The sequence below is a fragment of the Oncorhynchus masou genome, unplaced genomic scaffold, assembly GCF_036934945.1.
Source record: "Oncorhynchus masou masou isolate Uvic2021 unplaced genomic scaffold, UVic_Omas_1.1 unplaced_scaffold_2373, whole genome shotgun sequence".
Lineage (NCBI taxonomy): Eukaryota > Metazoa > Chordata > Actinopteri > Salmoniformes > Salmonidae > Oncorhynchus > Oncorhynchus masou.
The window spans coordinates 25,988-44,164 of NW_027008832.1; the positions used below are offsets into that span (position 1 = coordinate 25,988).

At 56.8% G+C, this 18,177-nt stretch overlaps 1 protein-coding gene across 1 annotated transcript in view; it reads left to right on the top strand.

Annotated features, from left to right (window-relative positions):
- The first annotated feature begins 1,068 nt into the window (after window positions 1-1,068).
- LOC135533415 (RAS guanyl-releasing protein 2-like) overlaps window positions 1,069-18,177 on the top strand; it is a 32,245-nt gene continuing 15,136 nt past the window's right edge. Inside the window, exons 1-3 of the mRNA XM_064960748.1 lie at window positions 1,069-1,172; window positions 1,508-1,627; window positions 1,889-2,004. Of these exons, the coding sequence (XP_064816820.1) occupies window positions 1,547-1,627; window positions 1,889-2,004 (197 nt within the window). The 5' untranslated portion in view covers window positions 1,069-1,172; window positions 1,508-1,546. The remainder of the gene's footprint in view (window positions 1,173-1,507; window positions 1,628-1,888; window positions 2,005-18,177) is intronic.

The following is an 18,177-nucleotide window of genomic DNA, read 5'->3' on the forward strand; positions in this document are numbered from 1 at the left end:
AAAATAATGCAGAATCTCTCCTGAACTGGTAGTTCAACAAATCCATTCTTTCTTCAAATTTCAGGAGATGAAAACCTCTGATTGGAGCAGTGGAGGACATGCTGATCATTCTCTAGTTCATCTGACCGTTCATGTTTTTTAATGGCGCCATGTCTCTTTGGCCAGGCTAAGATCAGTCTTTACATTGTTCATGTCTTCGTTTGTTTGAATTCTTTGTTCATGACGAGGTGTTGTGCTATTTTGAAATCTATATTTATAATTTGGTAACATTGAAGTTTGTGATGAAATTTAATTTAATTTAGCCAATAATTCGTGCTTGTATTTTGGTTATAGATTTCTATTGGTTTGAATTTGGTTATTGATGGTTGAAGGGGTGCGGTGTTTGAATAAGAAAGCTTTGTGATGATAACATTCTGGATCACAGTGTGTTAGGTTAGGTATTTCTGTATACACCTAGAATATTTTCACAAAATTCCAGGTGTTAAATTCCAGTGGGGCAATTATCCCATGATCTATATTTTAAATTGGAAGGGGGTCCCCAAAATTAGCTGACATATAGCAGGATTTAAGTTATGACGGACGAAAATTATAATTGGTGGGTTGAATGTGGACAGGGTATTTGTTTTAATTGCAAAATATGCTCTGTGTGCTTTCTTTTTTTTTTATTAGAGACTCTGTTGACAGTCATTTAATGAGTTGAAGGACACCTGTGGAAGTTTGCTAAGAAGTGGTCGATACTCAATCATATAATTCACTGGCTTTATACGGTTTATTCAACTTCAGCCTTCATTTGGATAGATGTTAGAAGATGGAGTAAGAAGTCAATTCGTCTGTGAAACCATGGCAATACGGTTTACTGTGGAGAGCCAATGTTAACTCCCCAAACAGGCTTTAAGCCTCCTCGTCCAATCAATACATTTCTTTAGGTTCATTCATGATCCTTAAAAGGAAAATAATTCCATGATTATTTATTCGATACGAGAGAGAGCTGTAATCCTCTGGAAACAACAATACATTCTTCTCCTCCTCTCCTCTGTTGTCATGGTATCCACATGCAGTAGCTATATTCATCATGTTGTCATGTTTTGCAGGTGTCTCTGGACCAGTACCACACAGAAGAGGAGATCTACCAGCTGTCTCTACAGAAAGAGCCACGCAGCACTAAACCGGCGGTGAGAGCTAGGGGCCAATAGGGGCCAATATGTTCTTCCAGCTTATATCTTATTGAACTTCTTCTATGTGTTCTTATAACTCAAATAGGAAGTCAACGTATTCTTGTAATAGCTTATAGGAAACACATTTCTTATTGTACAGCTTATAGGAAACCTAATCATGTGACTTGAACACTGTTGTTCTCAACTTTTCCCTTTCATTGCTTTTAGGAAGTCTCTGGAGAACTCTCTCGTTTGGGCACTCTCTTTTCCCAGAAGTATCTTTGCTGAAATGACAACAATTTCCGCTTTATAAGTCATTGATTTATGTTCCCGTCTTTTCATTGGTTTGGCAGAACTCCGGCTCCTCCCCTGCGCCTGCCCCCCAGCCAACGATGATTGACGAGTGGGCTGCGTCGGTGAAGCCCAAAGCCGACCCTGCGGTCATCAACAAACACATAGAGAAGATGGTGGATGTACGTTACGCTATGATTCTCACATCTAGCCTGGTTTAAACAGATTGAATGCTGTCCTCAATGGTGAGCGCAGCATTTAGTCTGGTTCAAATCACGTCCAATTGATGGCTAATTACAACTTGTTGAGGCCATGTAATTGGCTTGGAACATAGTCGTTATCCTCACAGCTACCCTGTTATTAATACACAACGAGTCCCAGTCATGACAACCGTAGTACTCTGTTTTGATATGCTGTGGTGATGTGTGTTTCCTCGGTTACAGTCTGTCTTCAAGAACTTTGACACTGACGGGGACGGTCACATCTCCAGGGAGGAGTTTGAGATCATCAGGAACAACTTCCCATACCTCAGCAAGTTTGGAGAACTGGACAAAAACCAGTGAGAGACAAAAGCAGCATCCCAGCAACTGTTAACCATCGGCTACGTAGCAACAGTCACGAATAACTGATATTGTAACCGTAGGCTACGTAGCAGCAGTCACGAATAACTGATATTGTAACCATAGGCTACGTAGCAGCAGTCACGAATAACTGATATTGTAACCATAGGCTACGTAGCAACAGTCACATATAACTGATATTGTAACCTAGGCTACGTAGCAACAGTCACATATAACTGATATTGTAACCGTAGGCTACGTAGAAACAGTCACATATAACTGATATTGTAACCGTAGGCTACGTAGAAACAGTCACATATAACTGATATTGTAACCGTAGGCTACGTAGCAACAGTCACTTATAACTGATATTGTAACCATAGGCTACGTAGCAACAGTCACTTATAACTGATATTGTAACCATAGGCTACATAGCAGCAGTCACGAATAACTGATATTGTAACCATAGGCTACGTAGCAACAGTCACTTATAACTGATATTGTAACCTAGGCTACGTAGCAACAGTCACATATAACTGATATTGTAACCGTAGGCTACGTAGCAACAGTCACATATAACTGATATTGTAACCGTAGGCTACGTAGAAACAGTCACATATAACTGATATTGTAACCGTAGGCTACGTAGCAACAGTCACATATAACTGATATTGTAACCGTAGGCTACGTAGCAGCAGTCACGAATAACTGATATTGTAACCATAGGCTACGTAGCAACAGTCACATATAACTGATATTGTAACCGTAGGCTACGTAGCAACAGTCACATATAACTGATATTGTAACCGTAGGCTACGTAGCAACAGTCACATATGACTGATATTGTAACCGTAGGCTACGTAGCAACAGTCACTTATAACTGATATTGTAACCTAGGCTACGTAGCAACAGTCACATATAACTGATATTGTAACCGTAGGCTACGTAGCAACAGTCACATATAACTGATATTGTAACCGTAGGCTACGTAGCAACAGTCACATATAACTGATATTGTAACCGTAGGCTACGTAGAAACAGTCACTTATAACTGATATTGTAACCGTAGGCTACGTAGCAACAGTCACGAATAACTGATATTGTAACCTAGGCTACGTAGCAGCAGTCACGAATAACTGATATTGTAACCGTAGGCTACGTAGCAACAGTCACTTATAACTGATATTGTAACCTAGGCTACGTAGCAACAGTCACATATAACTGATATTGTAACCGTAGGCTACGTAGCAACAGTCACATATAACTGATATTGTAACCGTAGGCTACGTAGCAACAGTCACATATAACTGATATTGTAACCGTAGGCTACGTAGCAACAGTCACATATAACTGATATTGTAACCGTAGGCTACGTAGAAACAGTCACTTATAACTGATATTGTAACCGTAGGCTACGTAGCAACAGTCACGAATAACTGATATTGTAACCTAGGCTACGTAGCAGCAGTCACGAATAACTGATATTGTAACCATAGGCTACGTAGCAACAGTCACTTATAACTGATATTGTAACCTAGGCTACGTAGCAACAGTCACATATAACTGATATTGTAACCGTAGGCTACGTAGCAACAGTCACATATAACTGATATTGTAACCGTAGGCTATGTAGCAACAGTCACTTATAACTGATATTGTCACCTAGGCTACGTAGCAACAGTCACATATAACTGATATTGTAATCGTAGGCTACGTAGCAACAGTCACATATAACTGATATTGTAACCGTAGGCTACTTAGCAACAGTCACTTATAACTGATATTGTAACCTAGGCTACGTAGCAACAGTCACATATAACTGATATTGTAACCATAGGCTACGTAGCAACAGTCACATATAACTGATATTGTAACCGTAGGCTACGTAGCAACAGTCACTTATAACTGATATTGTAACCTAGGCTACGTAGCAGCAGTCACATATAACTGATATTGTAATCGTAGGCTACGTAGCAACAGTCACTTATAACTGATATTGTAATCGTAGGCTACGTAGCAACAGTCACTTATAACTGATATTGTAACCTAGGCTACGTAGCAACAGTCACATATAACTGATATTGTAACCGTAGGCTACGTAGCAACAGTCACATATAACTGATATTGTAACCGTAGGCTACGTAGAAACAGTCACTTATAACTGATATTGTAACCTAGGCTACGTAGCAACAGTCACATAACTGATATTGTAACCGTAGGCTACGTAGTAACAGTCACATATAACTGATATTTTTACCATATATGTTATAGTATTACACCATTAGATCAGGAAAGAGACACATCTTGTTAATCATCTCATTATCTCTTTCCGTCGCTCTCTCTTCCTCTCTCCCCCTCTCCCTCTCATTCTTGCTCTCCATTTCTCCCTCTTGCTCTCCCTCCCTCTTGCTCTCCCTCCCTCTTGCTCTCCCTCCCTCTTGCTCTCCCTCTCTCTCGCTCCCTCTCTCTCTATCCCTCTCCCTCTCTATCCCTCTCCCTCTCTCTATCCCCTCACTCCCTCTATCCCTCCCTCTTGCTCTCTATCCCTCCCTCTTGCTCTCTATCCCTCCCTCTTGCTCTCTATCCCTCCCTCTTGCTCGCTCTCTATCCCTCCCTCTTGCTCGCTCTCTATCCCTCCCTCTTGCTTGCTCTCTATCCCTCCCTCTTGCTCTCTATCCCTCCCTCGTGCTCTCTATCCCTCCCTCTTACTCGCTCTCACTCGCTCCCTCCCCGTCTCTCTCCCTCCTCCTTTCTCTCTCTTGTTCGCTCTCTCTCTCTCTCTTTCTCTCCCTTCCGCTCTCCCTCTCTCCCGTCCGCTCTCCTCTCTCCCTCGTTCTTCCTCCCTCTTGCTCTCTCTATCCCTCTTGCTCATTCTATCCCTCTTGCTCACTCTATCCCTCTCGCTTTCTCTATCCCTCGCTTTCGCTCTCGCTCTCTATCCCTCCCTCTCGCTCTCTATCCCTCCCTCTCGCTCTCTATCCCTCCCTTTTGCTCTCGTTCCCTCTCGCTCTCTCCCTTCCGCTCTGCCCCTCTCCCTTCCGCTCTGCCCCTCTCCCTTCCGCTCTGCCCCTCTCCCTTCCGCTCTCCCTCTCGCTTTCTCCCTCTCGCTCTCTCTCCCTCGTTCTTCCTCCCCCTTGCTCTCTCTATCCCTCTCGCTCTCTCTATCCCTTGCTTTCGCTCTCCCTCTCCCTCTATACCCTTCTCCCTCTATCCCCTCTCGCTCTCTATCCCTCCCTTTTGCTCTCTATCCCGCCCTCTCGCTCTCGTTCCCTCTCGCTCTCGTTCCCTGTCGCTCTCGTTCCATCTCGCTCTCGTTCCCTCTCGCTCTCGTTCCCTCTCGCTCTCGTTCCATCTCGCTCCCTCTCACTCTCGTTCCCTCTCGCTCTTGTTCCCTCTCTCTCCCTCCCTCCCTCTCCCTCCCTCCCTCTCGCTCTCTCCCTCCCTCTCGCTCAACCCTCTATCTTCCGCTCTCCCTCTCTCCCTTCCGCTCTCCCTCTCTCCATTCCGCTCTCCCTCTCTCCCTTCCGCTCTCCCTCTCTCCCTTCCGCTCTCCCTCTCTCCCTTCCGTTCTCCCTCTCTCCCTTCCGCTCTCCCTCTCTCTCTTCCGCTCTCCCTCTCTCTCTTCCGCTCTCCCTCTCTCCCTTCCGCTCTCCCTCTCTCCCTTCCGCTCTCCCTCTCTCCCTTCCGCTCTCCCTCTCTCTCTACCGTTCTCCCTCTCTCTCTACCGCTCTCCCTCTCTCTCTACCGCTCTCCCTCTCTCCCTTCCGCTCTCCCTCTCTCCCTTCCGCTCTCCCTCTCTCTCTACCGCTCTCCCTCTCTCTCTACCGCTCTCCTCTCTCCCTTCCGCTCTCCCCTCTCCCTTCCGCTCTCCCTCTCTCCCTCTCTCCCTTCCGCTCTCCCTCTCTCTCTTCCGCTCTCCCTCTCTCTCTTCCGCTCTCCCTCTCTCCCTTCTGCTCTCCCTCTCTCCTTTCCGCTCTCCCTTCCGCTCTCCCTCTCTCCCTTCCGCTCTCCCTTCCGCTCTCCCTCTCTCCCTTCCGCTCTCCCTCTCTCCCTTCCGTTCTCCCTCTCCCTCTCTCCCTTCCGCTCTCCCTCTCTCCCTCGCTCTCCCTCGCTCTCGCTCTCTCTATCCCTCTCGCTCTCTCTATCCCTCTCGCTCTCTCTATCCCTCTCGCTCTCTCTATCCCTCTCGCTCTCTCTATCCCTCTCGCTCTCTCTATCCCTCTCCCTCTCCCTCTCTCGCTCTACCTCTCTCCCTCGCTCTACCTCTCTCCCTCGCTCTACCTCTCTCCCTCGCTCTCCCTCTCTCCCTTCCGCTCTCGCTTCCGCTCTCCCTCTCTCTCTTCCGCTCTCCCTCTCTCCCTTCCGCTCTCCCTCTCTCCCTTCCGCTCTCCCTTCCGCTCTCCCTCTCCCTCTCTCCCTTCCGCTCTCCCTCGCTCTCCCTCTCTCCCTCCCGCTCTCCCGCTCTCCCTCTCTCCCTTCCGCTCTCCCTCTCTCCCTCTCTCCCTTCCGCTCTCCCTCTCTCTCTTCCGCTCTCCCTCTCTCTCTTCCGCTCTCCCTCTCTCCCTTCTGCTCTCCCTCTCTCCTTTCCGCTCTCCCTTCCGCTCTCCCTCTCTCCCTTCCGCTCTCCCTTCCGCTCTCCCTCTCTCCCTTCCGCTCTCCCTCTCTCCCTTCCGTTCTCCCTCTCCCTCTCTCCCTTCCGCTCTCCCTCTCTCCCTCGCTCTCCCTCGCTCTCGCTCTCTCTATCCCTCTCGCTCTCTCTATCCCTCTCGCTCTCTCTATCCCTCTCGCTCTCTCTATCCCTCTCGCTCTCTCTATCCCTCTCCCTCTCCCTCTCTCGCTCTACCTCTCTCCCTCGCTCTACCTCTCTCCCTCGCTCTACCTCTCTCCCTCGCTCTCCCTCTCTCCCTTCCGCTCTCGCTTCCGCTCTCCCTCTCTCTCTTCCGCTCTCCCTCTCTCCCTTCCGCTCTCCCTCTCTCCCTTCCGCTCTCCCTTCCGCTCTCCCTCTCCCTCTCTCCCTTCCGCTCTCCCTCGCTCTCCCTCTCTCCCTCCCGCTCTCCCGCTCTCCCTCTCTCCCTTCCGCTCTCCCTCTCTCCCTTCCGCTCTCCCTCTCTCCCTTCCGCTCTCCCTCTCTCCCTTCCGCTCTCCCTTCCGCTCTCCCGCTCTCCCTTCCGCTCTCCCTCTCTCCCTTCCGCTCTCCCGCTCTCCCTTCCGCTCTCCCTCTCCCTCTCTCCCTTCCGCTCTCCCTCGCTCTCCCTCTCTCCCTTCCTCTCCCTTCCGCTCTCCCTCTCTCCCTTCCACTCTCCCTCTCTCCCTTCCGCTCTCCCTCTCTCTCTACCGTTCTCCCTCTCTCTCTACCGCTCTCCCTCTCTCTCTACCGCTCTCCCTCTCTCCCTTCCGCTCTCCCTCTCTCCCTTCCGTTCTCCCTCTCTCTCTACCGCTCTCCCTCTCTCTCTACCGCTCTCCCTCTCTCCCTTCCGCTCTCCCTCTCTCCCTTCCGCTCTCCCTCTCTCCCTCTCTCCCTTCCGCTCTCCCTCTCTCTCTTCCGCTCTCCCTCTCTCTCTTCCGCTCTCCCTCTCCCCTTCCGCTCTCCCTCTCTCCCTTCCGCTCTCCCTTCCGCTCTCCCTCTCTCCCTTCCGCTCTCCCTTCCGCTCTCCCTCTCTCCCTTCCGCTCTCCTCTCTCCCTTCCGTTCTCCCTCTCCCTCTCTCCCTTCCGCTCTCCCTCTCTCCCTCGCTCTCCCTCGCTCTCGCTCTCTCTCTATCCCTCTCGCTCTCTCTATCCCTCTCGCTCTCTCTCTATCCCTCTCGCTCTCTCTATCCCTCTCGCTCTCTCTATCCCTCTCCCTCTCCCTCTCTCGCTCTACCTCTCTCCCTCGCTCTACCTCTCTCCCTCCCTCGCTCTACCTCTCTCCCTCTCTCCCTTCCGCTCTCGCTTCCGCTCTCCCTCTCTCTCTTCCGCTCTCCCTCTCTCCCTTCCGCTCTCCCTCTCTCCCTTCCGCTCTCCCTTCCGCTCTCCCTCTCCCTCTCTCCCTTCCGCTCTCCCTCGCTCTCCCTCTCTCCCTCCCGCTCTCCCGCTCTCCCTCTCTCCCTTCCGCTCTCCCTCTCTCCCTTCCGCTCTCCCTTCCGCTCTCCCTCTCTCCCTTCCGCTCTCCCTTCCGCTCTCCCGCTCTCCCTTCCGCTCTCCCTCTCTCCCTTCCGCTCTCCCGCTCTCCCTTCCGCTCTCCCTCTCCCTCTCTCCCTTCCGCTCTCCCTCGCTCTCCCTCTCTCCCTTCCGCTCCTCGCTCCCCCTCTCCCTTCCGCTCTCCCTCTCTCCCTTCCGCTCTCCCTCTCTCCCTTCCTCTCTCCCTTCCGCTCTCCCTTCCGCTCTCCCTCTCTCCCTTCCGCTCTCGCTTCCGCTCTCCCTCTCTCCCTTCCGCTCTCCCTCTCTCCCTTCCGCTCTCCCTCTCTCCCTTCCGCTCCTCCCTTCCGCTCTCCCTCTCCCTCTCTCCCTTCCGCTCTCCCTCGCTCTCCCTCTCTCCCTTCCGCTCCCTCGCTCTCCCCCTCTCCCTTCCACTCTCCCTCTCTCCCTTCCGCTCTCCCTTCCGCTCTCCCTCTCACTCTCCCTCTCTCCCTTCCGCTCTCCCTTCCGTTCTCCCTCTCTCCCTTCCGCTTTCCCTTCCGCTCTCCCTCTCTCTCTTCCGCTCTCCCTCTCTCCCGCTCTCCTTCGCTCTCCCTCTCTCCCTTCCGCTCTCCCTCGCTCTCCCTTCCGCTCTCCCTCGCCCTCTCTCCCTTCCGCTCTCCCTCTCTCCCTTCCGCTCTCGCTCTCCCTCTCTCCCTCGCTCTCGCACTCTCTATCCCTCTCGCTCTCTATCCCTCTCGCGCTCTCTATCCCTCTCGCGCTCTCTATCCCTCTCGCTCTCTCTATCCCTCTCGCTCTCTCTATACCTCTCGCTCTCGCTATCCCTCTCGCTCTCGCTATCCCTCTCGCTCTCTCTATCCCTCTCGCTCTCTCTATCCCTCTCGCTCTCTCTCCCTTCTGCTCTCCCTCTCTCCCTTTCGCTCTCCTCGCTCTCCCTCTCTCCCTTCCGCTCTCCCTCGCTCTCCCTCTCTCCCTTCCGCTCTCCCTCGCTCTTCCTCTCTCCCTTCCGCTCTCCCTCTCTCCCTTCCGCTCTCCCTCGCTCTCCCTCGCTCTCCCTCGCTCTCCCTCGCTCTCCCTCGCTCTCCCTCTCTCCCTCGCTCTCCCTCTCTCCCTCGCGCTCTCTATCCCTCTCGCGCTCTCTATCCCTCTCGCGCTCTCTATCCCTCTCGCGCTCTCTATCCCTCTCGCGCTCTCTATCCCTCTCGCGCTCTCTATCCATCTCGCTCTCTCTATCCCTCTCGCTCTCTCTATCCCTCTCGCTCTCCCTCTCTCCCTTCCGCTCTCCCTCTCTCCCTTCCACTCTCCCTCTCTCCCTTCTGCTCTCCCTCTCTCCCTTCCGCTCTCCCTCTCTCCCTTCTGCTCTCCCTCTCTCCCTTCCGCTCTCCCTCGCTTTCCCCCTCTCTCTATCCCTCTCGCTCTCTCTATCCCTCGCTCTCCCTCTTCCTCTTGCTCTCTATCCCACCCTCTTGCTCTCTATCCCGCCCTCTTGCTCTCCCTCCCTTCCGCTCTCTCTCTCCCTTCCTCCCTCGCTCTCTCTTCCTCTCTCTCCGCCTCGCTCTCTCTTCCTCTCTCTCCGCCTCGCTCTCTCTTCCTCCGCCTCGCTCTCTCTTCCTCTCTCTCCGCCTCGCTCTCTCTTCCTCTCTCTCCGCCTCGCTCTCTCTTCCTCTCTCTCCGCCTCGCTCTCTCTTCCTCTCTCTCTGCCTCGCTCTCTCTTCCTCTCTCTCCGCCTCGCTCTCTCTTCCTCTCTCTCCGCCTCGCTCTCTCTTCCTCTCTCTCCGCCTCGCTCTCTCTTCCTCTCTCTCCGCCTCGCTCTCTCTTCCTCTCTCTCCGCCTCGCTCTCTCTTCCTCTCTCTCCGCCTCGCACTCTCGCTCTTTCTCCGTCTCCCTCGCTCTCTCTTTCTTTCTCCGTCTCCCTCGCTCTCTCACTCTCTCTCTGTCTCCCTCTCTCTCTCCGTCTCCCTCTCTCTCTCCGTCTCCCTCTCTCTCTCCGTCTCCCTCTCTCTCCGTCTCCCTCTCTCTCTCCGTCTCCCTCTCTCTCTCCGTCTCCCTCTCTCTCTCCGTCTCCCTCTCTCTCTCCGTCTCCCTCTCTCTCTCCGTCTCCCTCTCTCTCTCCGTCTCCCTCTCTCTCCGTCTCCCTCTCTCTCTCCGTCTCCCTCTCCGTCTCCCTCTCTCTCTCCGTCTCGCTCTCTCTTCCGCTCTCTCTCGCTCTCTCTCTCCCTCCCTCGCTCTCTCTTCCTCTCTCTCCGCCTCGCTCTCTCTTCCTCTCTCTCCGCCTCGCTCTCTCTTCCTCTCTCTCCGCCTCGCTCTCTCGCTCTTTCTCCGTCTCCCTCGCTCTCTCGCTCTTTCTCCGTCTCCCTCGCTCTCTCGCTCTCTCGCTCTCTCTCCGTCTCCCGCTCTCTCTCCGTCTCCCTCTCTCTCTCCGTCTCCCTCTCTCTCTCCCTCTCTCTCTCCGTCTCCCTCTCTCTCTCCGTCTCCCTCTCTCTCTCCGTCTCGCTCTCTCTTCCGCTCTCTCTCGCTCTCTCTCTCCCTCCCTCGCTCTCTCTTCCTCTCTCTCCGCCTCGCTCTCTCTTCCTCTCTCTCCGCCTCGCTCTCTCTTCCTCTCTCTCCGCCTCGCTCTCTCTTCCTCTCTCTCCGCCTCGCTCTCTCTTCCTCTCTCTCCGCCTCGCTCTCTCTTCCTCTCTCTCCGTCTCCTTCCCTCTCTCGCTCTTTCTGTCTCCCTCTCTTCCTGTCCGTCTCGCTCTCTCTCCGTCTCGCTCTCTCTTCCTCTCCGTCTCGCTCGCTCTCGCTTCCTCTCCATCTTGCTCTCTCTTCCTCTCCGTCTTGCTCTCTCTCCCTCTCCCTTTCACTCTCTCTTCCTCTCTGTCTTGCTCTCTCCCTCTTGCTCCTGCTCTCGCTCCCTCTCTCTCTCCTCCCTCTCCCTTCTTTCACTCTCTCTTCCTCTCCGTCTTGCTCTATCCCTCTCGCTCTCTCTATCCCTCTCGCTCTCTCTATCCCTCTCGCTCTCTCTATCCCTCTCCCTCTCTCGCTCTACCTCTCTCCCTCGCTCTACCTCTCTCCCTCGCTCTACCTCTCTCCCTCGCTCTACCTCTCTCCCTCGCTCTCTATCCCGCCCTCTCACTCTCGTTCCCTCTCGCTCTCGTTCCCTGTCGCTCTCGTTCCATCTCGCTCTCGTTCCCTCTCGCTCTCGTTCCCTCTCTCCCTCCCGCTCTCCCGCTCTCCCTTCCGCTCTCCCTCTCTCCCTTCCGCTCTCCCTTCCGCTCTCCCTCTCTCCCTTCCGCTCTCCCTTCCGCTCTCCCTCTCTCCCTTCCGCTCTCCCGCTCTCCCTTCCGCTCTCCCTCTCCCTCTCTCCCTTCCGCTCTCCCTCGCTCTCCCTCTCTCCCTTCCGCTCCCTCGCTCTCCCCCTCTCCCTTCCGCTCTCCCTCTCTCCCTTCCGCTCTCCCTCTCTCCCTTCCGCTCTCCCGCTCTCCCTTCCGCTCTCCCTCTCCCTCTCTCCCTTCCGCTCTCCCTCGCTCTCCCTCTCTCCCTTCCTCTCCCTTCCGCTCTCCCTCTCTCCCTTCCACTCTCCCTCTCTCCCTTCCGCCCTCCCTCTCTCTCTACCGTTCTCCCTCTCTCTCTACCGCTCTCCCTCTCTCTCTACCGCTCTCCCTCTCTCCCTTCCGCTCTCCCTCTCTCCCTTCCGTTCTCCCTCTCTCTCTACCGCTCTCCCTCTCTCTCTACCGCTCTCCCTCTCTCCCTTCCGCTCTCCCTCTCTCCCTTCCGCTCTCCCTCTCTCCCTCTCTCCCTTCCGCTCTCCCTCTCTCTCTTTCGCTCTCCCTCTCTCTCTTCCGCTCTCCCTCTCTCCCTTCCGCTCTCCCTCTCTCCCTTCCGCTCTCCCTTCCGCTCTCCCTCTCTCCCTTCCGCTCTCCCTTCCGCTCTCCCTCTCTCCCTTCCGCTCTCCCCTCTCTCCCTTCCGTTCTCCCTCTCCCTCTCTCCCTTCCGCTCTCCCTCTCTCCCTCGCTCTCCCTCGCTCTCGCTCTCTCTATCCCTCTCGCTCTCTCTATCCCTCTCGCTCTCTCTATCCCTCTCGCTCTCTCTATCCCTCTCGCTCTCTCTATCCCTCTCCCTCTCCCTCTCTCGCTCTACCTCTCTCCCTCGCTCTACCTCTCTCCTCCCTCGCTCTACCTCTCTCCCTCTCTCCCTTCCGCTCTCGCTTCCGCTCTCCCTCTCTCTCTTCCGCTCTCCCTCTCTCCCTTCCGCTCTCCCTCTCTCCCTTCCGCTCTCCCTTCCGCTCTCCCTCTCCCTCTCTCCCTTCCGCTCTCCCTCGCTCTCCCTCTCTCCCTCCCGCTCTCCCGCTCTCCCTCTCTCCCTTCCGCTCTCCCTCTCTCCCTTCCGCTCTCCCTTCCGCTCTCCCTCTCTCCCTTCCGCTCTCCCTTCCGCTCTCCCGCTCTCCCTTCCGCTCTCCCTCTCTCCCTTCCGCTCTCCCGCTCTCCCTTCCGCTCTCCCTCTCCCTCTCTCCCTTTCGCTCTCCCTCTCTCCCTTCCGCTCCCTCGCTCTCCCCCTCTCCCTTCCGCTCTCCCTCTCTCCCTTCCGCTCTCCCTCTCTCCCTTCCGCTCTCCCTTCCTCTCTCCCTTCCGCTCTCCCTTCCGCTCTCCCTCTCTCCCTTCCGCTCTCGCTTCCGCTCTCCCTCTCTCCCTTCCGCTCTCCCTCTCTCCCTTCCGCTCTCCCTCTCTCCCTTCCGCTCTCCCTTCCGCTCTCCCTCTCCCTCTCTCCCTTCCGCTCTCCCTCGCTCTCCCTCTCTCCCTTCCGCTCCCTCGCTCTCCCCCTCTCCCTTCCACTCTCCCTCTCTCCCTTCCGCTCTCCCTTCCGCTCTCCCTCTCACTCTCCCTCTCTCCCTTCCGCTCTCCCTTCCGTTCTCCCTCTCTCCCTTCCGCTTTCCCTTCCGCTCTCCCTCTCTCTCTTCCGCTCTCCCTCTCTCCCGCTCTCCTTCGCTCTCCCTCTCTCCCTTCCGCTCTCCCTCGCTCTCCCTTCCGCTCTCCCTCGCCCTCTCTCCCTTCCGCTCTCCCTCTCTCCCTTCCGCTCTCGCTCTCCCTCTCTCCCTCGCTCTCGCACTCTCTATCCCTCTCGCGCTCTCTATCCCTCTCGCGCTCTCTATCCCTCTCGCGCTCTCTATCCCTCTCGCTCTCTCTATCCCTCTCGCTCTCTCTATACCTCTCGCTCTCGCTATCCCTCTCGCTCTCGCTATCCCTCTCGCTCTCTCTATCCCTCTCGCTCTCTCTATCCCTCTCGCTCTCTCTCCCTTCTGCTCTCCCTCTCTCCCTTTCGCTCTCCCTCGCTCTCCCTCTCTCCCTTCCGCTCTCCCTCGCTCTCCCTCTCTCCCTTCCGCTCTCCCTCGCTCTTCCTCTCTCCCTTCCGCTCTCCCTCTCTCCCTTCCGCTCTCCCTCGCTCTCCCTCGCTCTCCCTCGCTCTCCCTCGCTCTCCCTCTCTCCCTCGCTCTCCCTCTCTCCCTCGCGCTCTCTATCCCTCTCGCGCTCTCTATCCCTCTCGCGCTCTCTATCCCTCTCGCGCTCTCTATCCCTCTCGCGCTCTCTATCCCTCTCGCGCTCTCTATCCATCTCGCTCTCTCTATCCCTCTCGCTCTCTCTATCCCTCTCGCTCTCCCTCTCTCCCTTCCGCTCTCCCTCTCTCCCTTCCACTCTCCCTCTCTCCCTTCTGCTCTCCCTCTCTCCCTTCCGCTCTCCCTCTCTCCCTTCTGCTCTCCCTCTCTCCCTTCCGCTCTCCCTCGCTTTCCCCCTCTCTCTATCCCTCTCGCTCTCTCTATCCCTCGCTCTCCCTCTTCCTCTTGCTCTCTATCCCACCCTCTTGCTCTCTATCCCGCCCTCTTGCTCTCCCTCCCTTCCGCTCTCTCTCTCCCTTCCTCCCTCGCTCTCTCTTCCTCTCTCTCCGCCTCGCTCTCTCTTCCTCTCTCTCCGCCTCGCTCTCTCTTCCTCCGCCTCGCTCTCTCTTCCTCTCTCTCCGCCTCGCTCTCTCTTCCTCCGCCTCGCTCTCTCTTCCTCTCTCTCCGCCTCGCTCTCTCTTCCTCTCTCTCTGCCTCGCTCTCTCTTCCTCTCTCTCCGCCTCGCTCTCTCTTCCTCTCTCTCCGCCTCGCTCTCTCTTCCTCTCTCTCCGCCTCGCTCTCTCTTCCTCTCTCTCCGCCTCGCTCTCTCTTCCTCTCTCTCCGCCTCGCTCTCTCTTCCTCTCTCTCCGCCTCGCTCTCTCTTCCTCTCTCTCCGCCTCGCTCTCTCTTCCTCTCTCTCCGCCTCGCTCTCTCTTCCTCTCTCTCCGCCTCGCTCTCTCTTCCTCTCTCTCCGCCTCGCTCTCTCTTCCTCTCTCTCCGCCTCGCTCTCTCTTCCTCTCTCTCCGCCTCGCTCTCTCTTCCTCTCTCTCCGCCTCGCTCTCTCTTCCTCTCTCTCCGCCTCGCTCTCTCTTCCTCCGCCTCGCTCTCTCTTCCTCCGCCTCGCTCTCTCTTCCTCTCTCTCCGCCTCGCTCTCTCTTGCCTCTCTCTCTGCCTCGCTCTCTCTTCCTCTCTCTCCGCCTCGCTCTCTCTTCCTCTCTCTCCGCCTCGCTCTCTCTTCCTCTCTCTCCGCCTCGCTCTCTCTTCCTCTCTCTCCGCCTCGCTCTCTCTCCCTCTCTCCCTTCCTCTCCCTTCCGCTCTCCCTCTCTCCCTTCCACTCTCCCTCTCTCCCTTCCGCCCTCCCTCTCTCTCTACCGTTCTCCCTCTCTCTCTACCGCTCTCCCTCTCTCTCTACCGCTCTCCCTCTCTCCCTTCCGCTCTCCCTCTCTCCCTTCCGTTCTCCCTCTCTCTCTACCGCTCTCCCTCTCTCTCTACCGCTCTCCCTCTCTCCCTTCCGCTCTCCCTCTCTCCCTTCCGCTCTCCCTCTCTCCCTCTCTCCCTTCCGCTCTCCCTCTCTCTCTTTCGCTCTCCCTCTCTCTCTTCCGCTCTCCCTCTCTCCCTTCCGCTCTCCCTCTCTCCCTTCCGCTCTCCCTTCCGCTCTCCCTCTCTCCCTTCCGCTCTCCCTTCCGCTCTCCCTCTCTCCCTTCCGCTCTCCCTCTCTCCCTTCCGTTCTCCCTCTCCCTCTCTCCCTTCCGCTCTCCCTCTCTCCCTCGCTCTCCCTCGCTCTCGCTCTCTCTATCCCTCTCGCTCTCTCTATCCCTCTCGCTCTCTCTATCCCTCTCGCTCTCTCTATCCCTCTCGCTCTCTCTATCCCTCTCCCTCTCCCTCTCTCGCTCTACCTCTCTCCCTCGCTCTACCTCTCTCCCTCCCTCGCTCTACCTCTCTCCCTCTCTCCCTTCCGCTCTCGCTTCCGCTCTCCCTCTCTCTTCCGCTCTCCCTCTCTCCCTTCCGCTCTCCCTCTCTCCCTTCCGCTCTCCCTTCCGCTCTCCCTCTCCCTCTCTCCCTTCCGCTCTCCCTCGCTCTCCCTCTCTCCCTCCCCGCTCTCCGCTCTCCCTCTCTCCCTTCCGCTCTCCCTCTCTCCCTTCCGCTCTCCCTTCCGCTCTCCCGCTCTCCCTTCCGCTCTCCCTCTCTCCCTTCCGCTCTCCCGCTCTCCCTTCCGCTCTCCCTCTCCCTCTCTCCCTTCCGCTCTCCCTCGCTCTCCCTCTCTCCCTTCCGCTCCCTCGCTCTCCCCCTCTCCCTTCCGCTCTCCCTCTCTCCCTTCCGCTCTCCCTCTCTCCCTTCCGCTCTCCCTTCCCCTCTCCCTTCCGCTCTCCCTCTCTCCCTTCCGCTCTCGCTTCCGCTCTCCCTCTCTCTTCCGCTCTCCCTCTCTCCCTTCCGCTCTCCCTCTCTCCCTTCCGCTCTCCCTTCCGCTCTCCCTCTCCCTCTCTCCCTTCCGCTCTCCCTCGCTCTCCCTCTCTCCCTTCCGCTCCTCGCTCTCCCCCTCTCCCTTCCACTCTCCCTCTCTCCCTTCCGCTCTCCCTTCCGCTCTCCCTCTCACTCTCCCTCTCTCCCTTCCGCTCTCCCTTCCGTTCTCCCTCTCTCCCTTCCGCTTTCCCTTCCGCTCTCCCTCTCTCTCTTCCGCTCTCCCCTCTCTCCCGCTCTCCTTCGCTCTCCCTCTCTCCCTTCCGCTCTCCCTCGCTCTCCCTTCCGCTCTCCCTCGCCCTCTCTCCCTTCCGCTCTCCCTCTCTCCCTTCCGCTCTCGCTCTCCCTCTCTCCCTCGCTCTCGCACTCTCTATCCCTCTCGCGCTCTCTATCCCTCTCGCGCTCTCTATCCCTCTCGCGCTCTCTATCCTCTCGCTCTCTCTATCCCTCTCGCTCTCTCTATACCTCTCGCTCTCGCTATCCTCTCGCTCTCGCTATCCCTCTCGCTCTCTCTATCCCTCTCGCTCTCTCTATCCCTCTCGCTCTCTCTCCCTTCTGCTCTCCCTCTCTCCCTTTCGCTCTCCCTCGCTCTCCCTCTCTCCCTTCCGCTCTCCCTCGCTTTCTCCCTCTCTCCTTCCGCTCTCCCTCGCTCTTCCTCTCTCCCTTCCGCTCTCCCTCTCTCCCTTCCGCTCTCCCTCGCTCTCCCTCGCTCTCCCTCGCTCTCCTCGCTCTCCCTCGCTCTCCCTCTCTCCCTCGCTCTCCCTCTCTCCTCGCGCTCTCTATCCCTCTCGCGCTCTCTATCCCTCTCGCGCTCTCTATCCCTCTCGCTCTCTCTATCCCTCTCGCGCTCTCTATCCCTCTCGCGCTCTCTATCCATCTCGCTCTCTCTATCCCTCTCGCTCTCTCTATCCCTCTCGCTCTCCCTCTCTCCCTTCCGCTCTCCCTCTCTCCCTTCCACTCTCCCTCTCTCCCTTCTGCTCTCCCTCTCTCCCTTCCGCTCTCCCTCTCTCCCTTCTGCTCTCCCTCTCTCCCTTCCGCTCTCCTCGCTTTCCCCCTCTCTCTATCCCTCTCGCTCTCTCTATCCCTCGCTCTCCCTCTTCCTCTTGCTCTCTATCCCACCCTCTTGCTCTCTATCCCGCCCTCTTGCTCTCCCTCCCCTTCCGCTCTCTCTCTCCCTTCCTCCCTCGCTCTCTCTTCCTCTCTCTCCGCCTCGCTCTCTCTTCCTCTCTCTCCGCCTCGCTCTCTCTTCCTCCGCCTCGCTCTCTCTTCCTCTCTCTCCGCCGCTCTCTTCCTCTCTCTCCGCCTCGCTCTCTCTTCCTCTCTCTCCGCCTCGCTCTCTCTTCCTCTCTCTCTGCCTCGCTCTCTCTTCCTCTCTCTCCGCCTCGCTCTCTCTTCCTCTCTCTCCGCCTCGCTCTCTCTTCCTCTCTCTCCGCCTCGCTCTCTCTTCCTCTCTCTCCGCCTCGCTCTCTCTTCCTCTCTCTCCGCCTCGCTCTCTCTTCCTCTCTCTCCGCCTCGCACTCTCGCTCTTTCTCCGTCTCCCTCGCTCTCTCTTTCTATCTCCGTCTCCCTCGCTCTCTCACTCTCTCTCTGTCTCCCTCTCTCTCTCCGTCTCCCTCTCTCTCCGTCTCTCCGTCTCCCGTCTCTCTCCGTCTCCCTCTCTCTCTCCGTCTCCCTCTCTCTCTCCGTCTCCCTCTCTCTCTCCGTCTCCCTCTCTCTCTCCGTCTCTCTCTCTCTCCGTCTCCCTCTCTCTCTCCGTCTCTCCCTCTCTCTCCGTCTCCCTCTCTCTCTCCGTCTCCCTCTCCGTCTCCCTCTCTCTCTCCGTCTCGCTCTCTCTTCCGCTCTCTCTCGCTCTCTCTCTCCCTCCCTCGCTCTCTCTTCCTCTCTCTCCGCCTCGCTCTCTCTTCCTCTCTCTCCGCCTCGCTCTCTCTTCCTCTCTCTCCGCCTCGCTCTCTCTTCCTCTCTCTCCGCCTCGCTCTCTCGCTCTTTCTCCGTCTCCCTCGCTCTCTCGCTCTTTCTCCGTCTCCCTCGCTCTCTCGCTCTCTCGCTCTCTCTCCGTCTCCCGCTCTCTCTCCGTCTCCCTCTCTCTCCGTCTCCCTCTCTCTCTCCTCTCTCTCTCCGTCTCCCCTCTCTCCGTCTCCCTCTCTCTCTCCGTCTCGCTCTCTCTTCCGCTCTCTCTCGCTCTCTCTCTCCCTCCCTCGCTCTCTCTTCCTCTCTCTCCGCCTCGCTCTCTCTTCCTCTCTCTCCGCC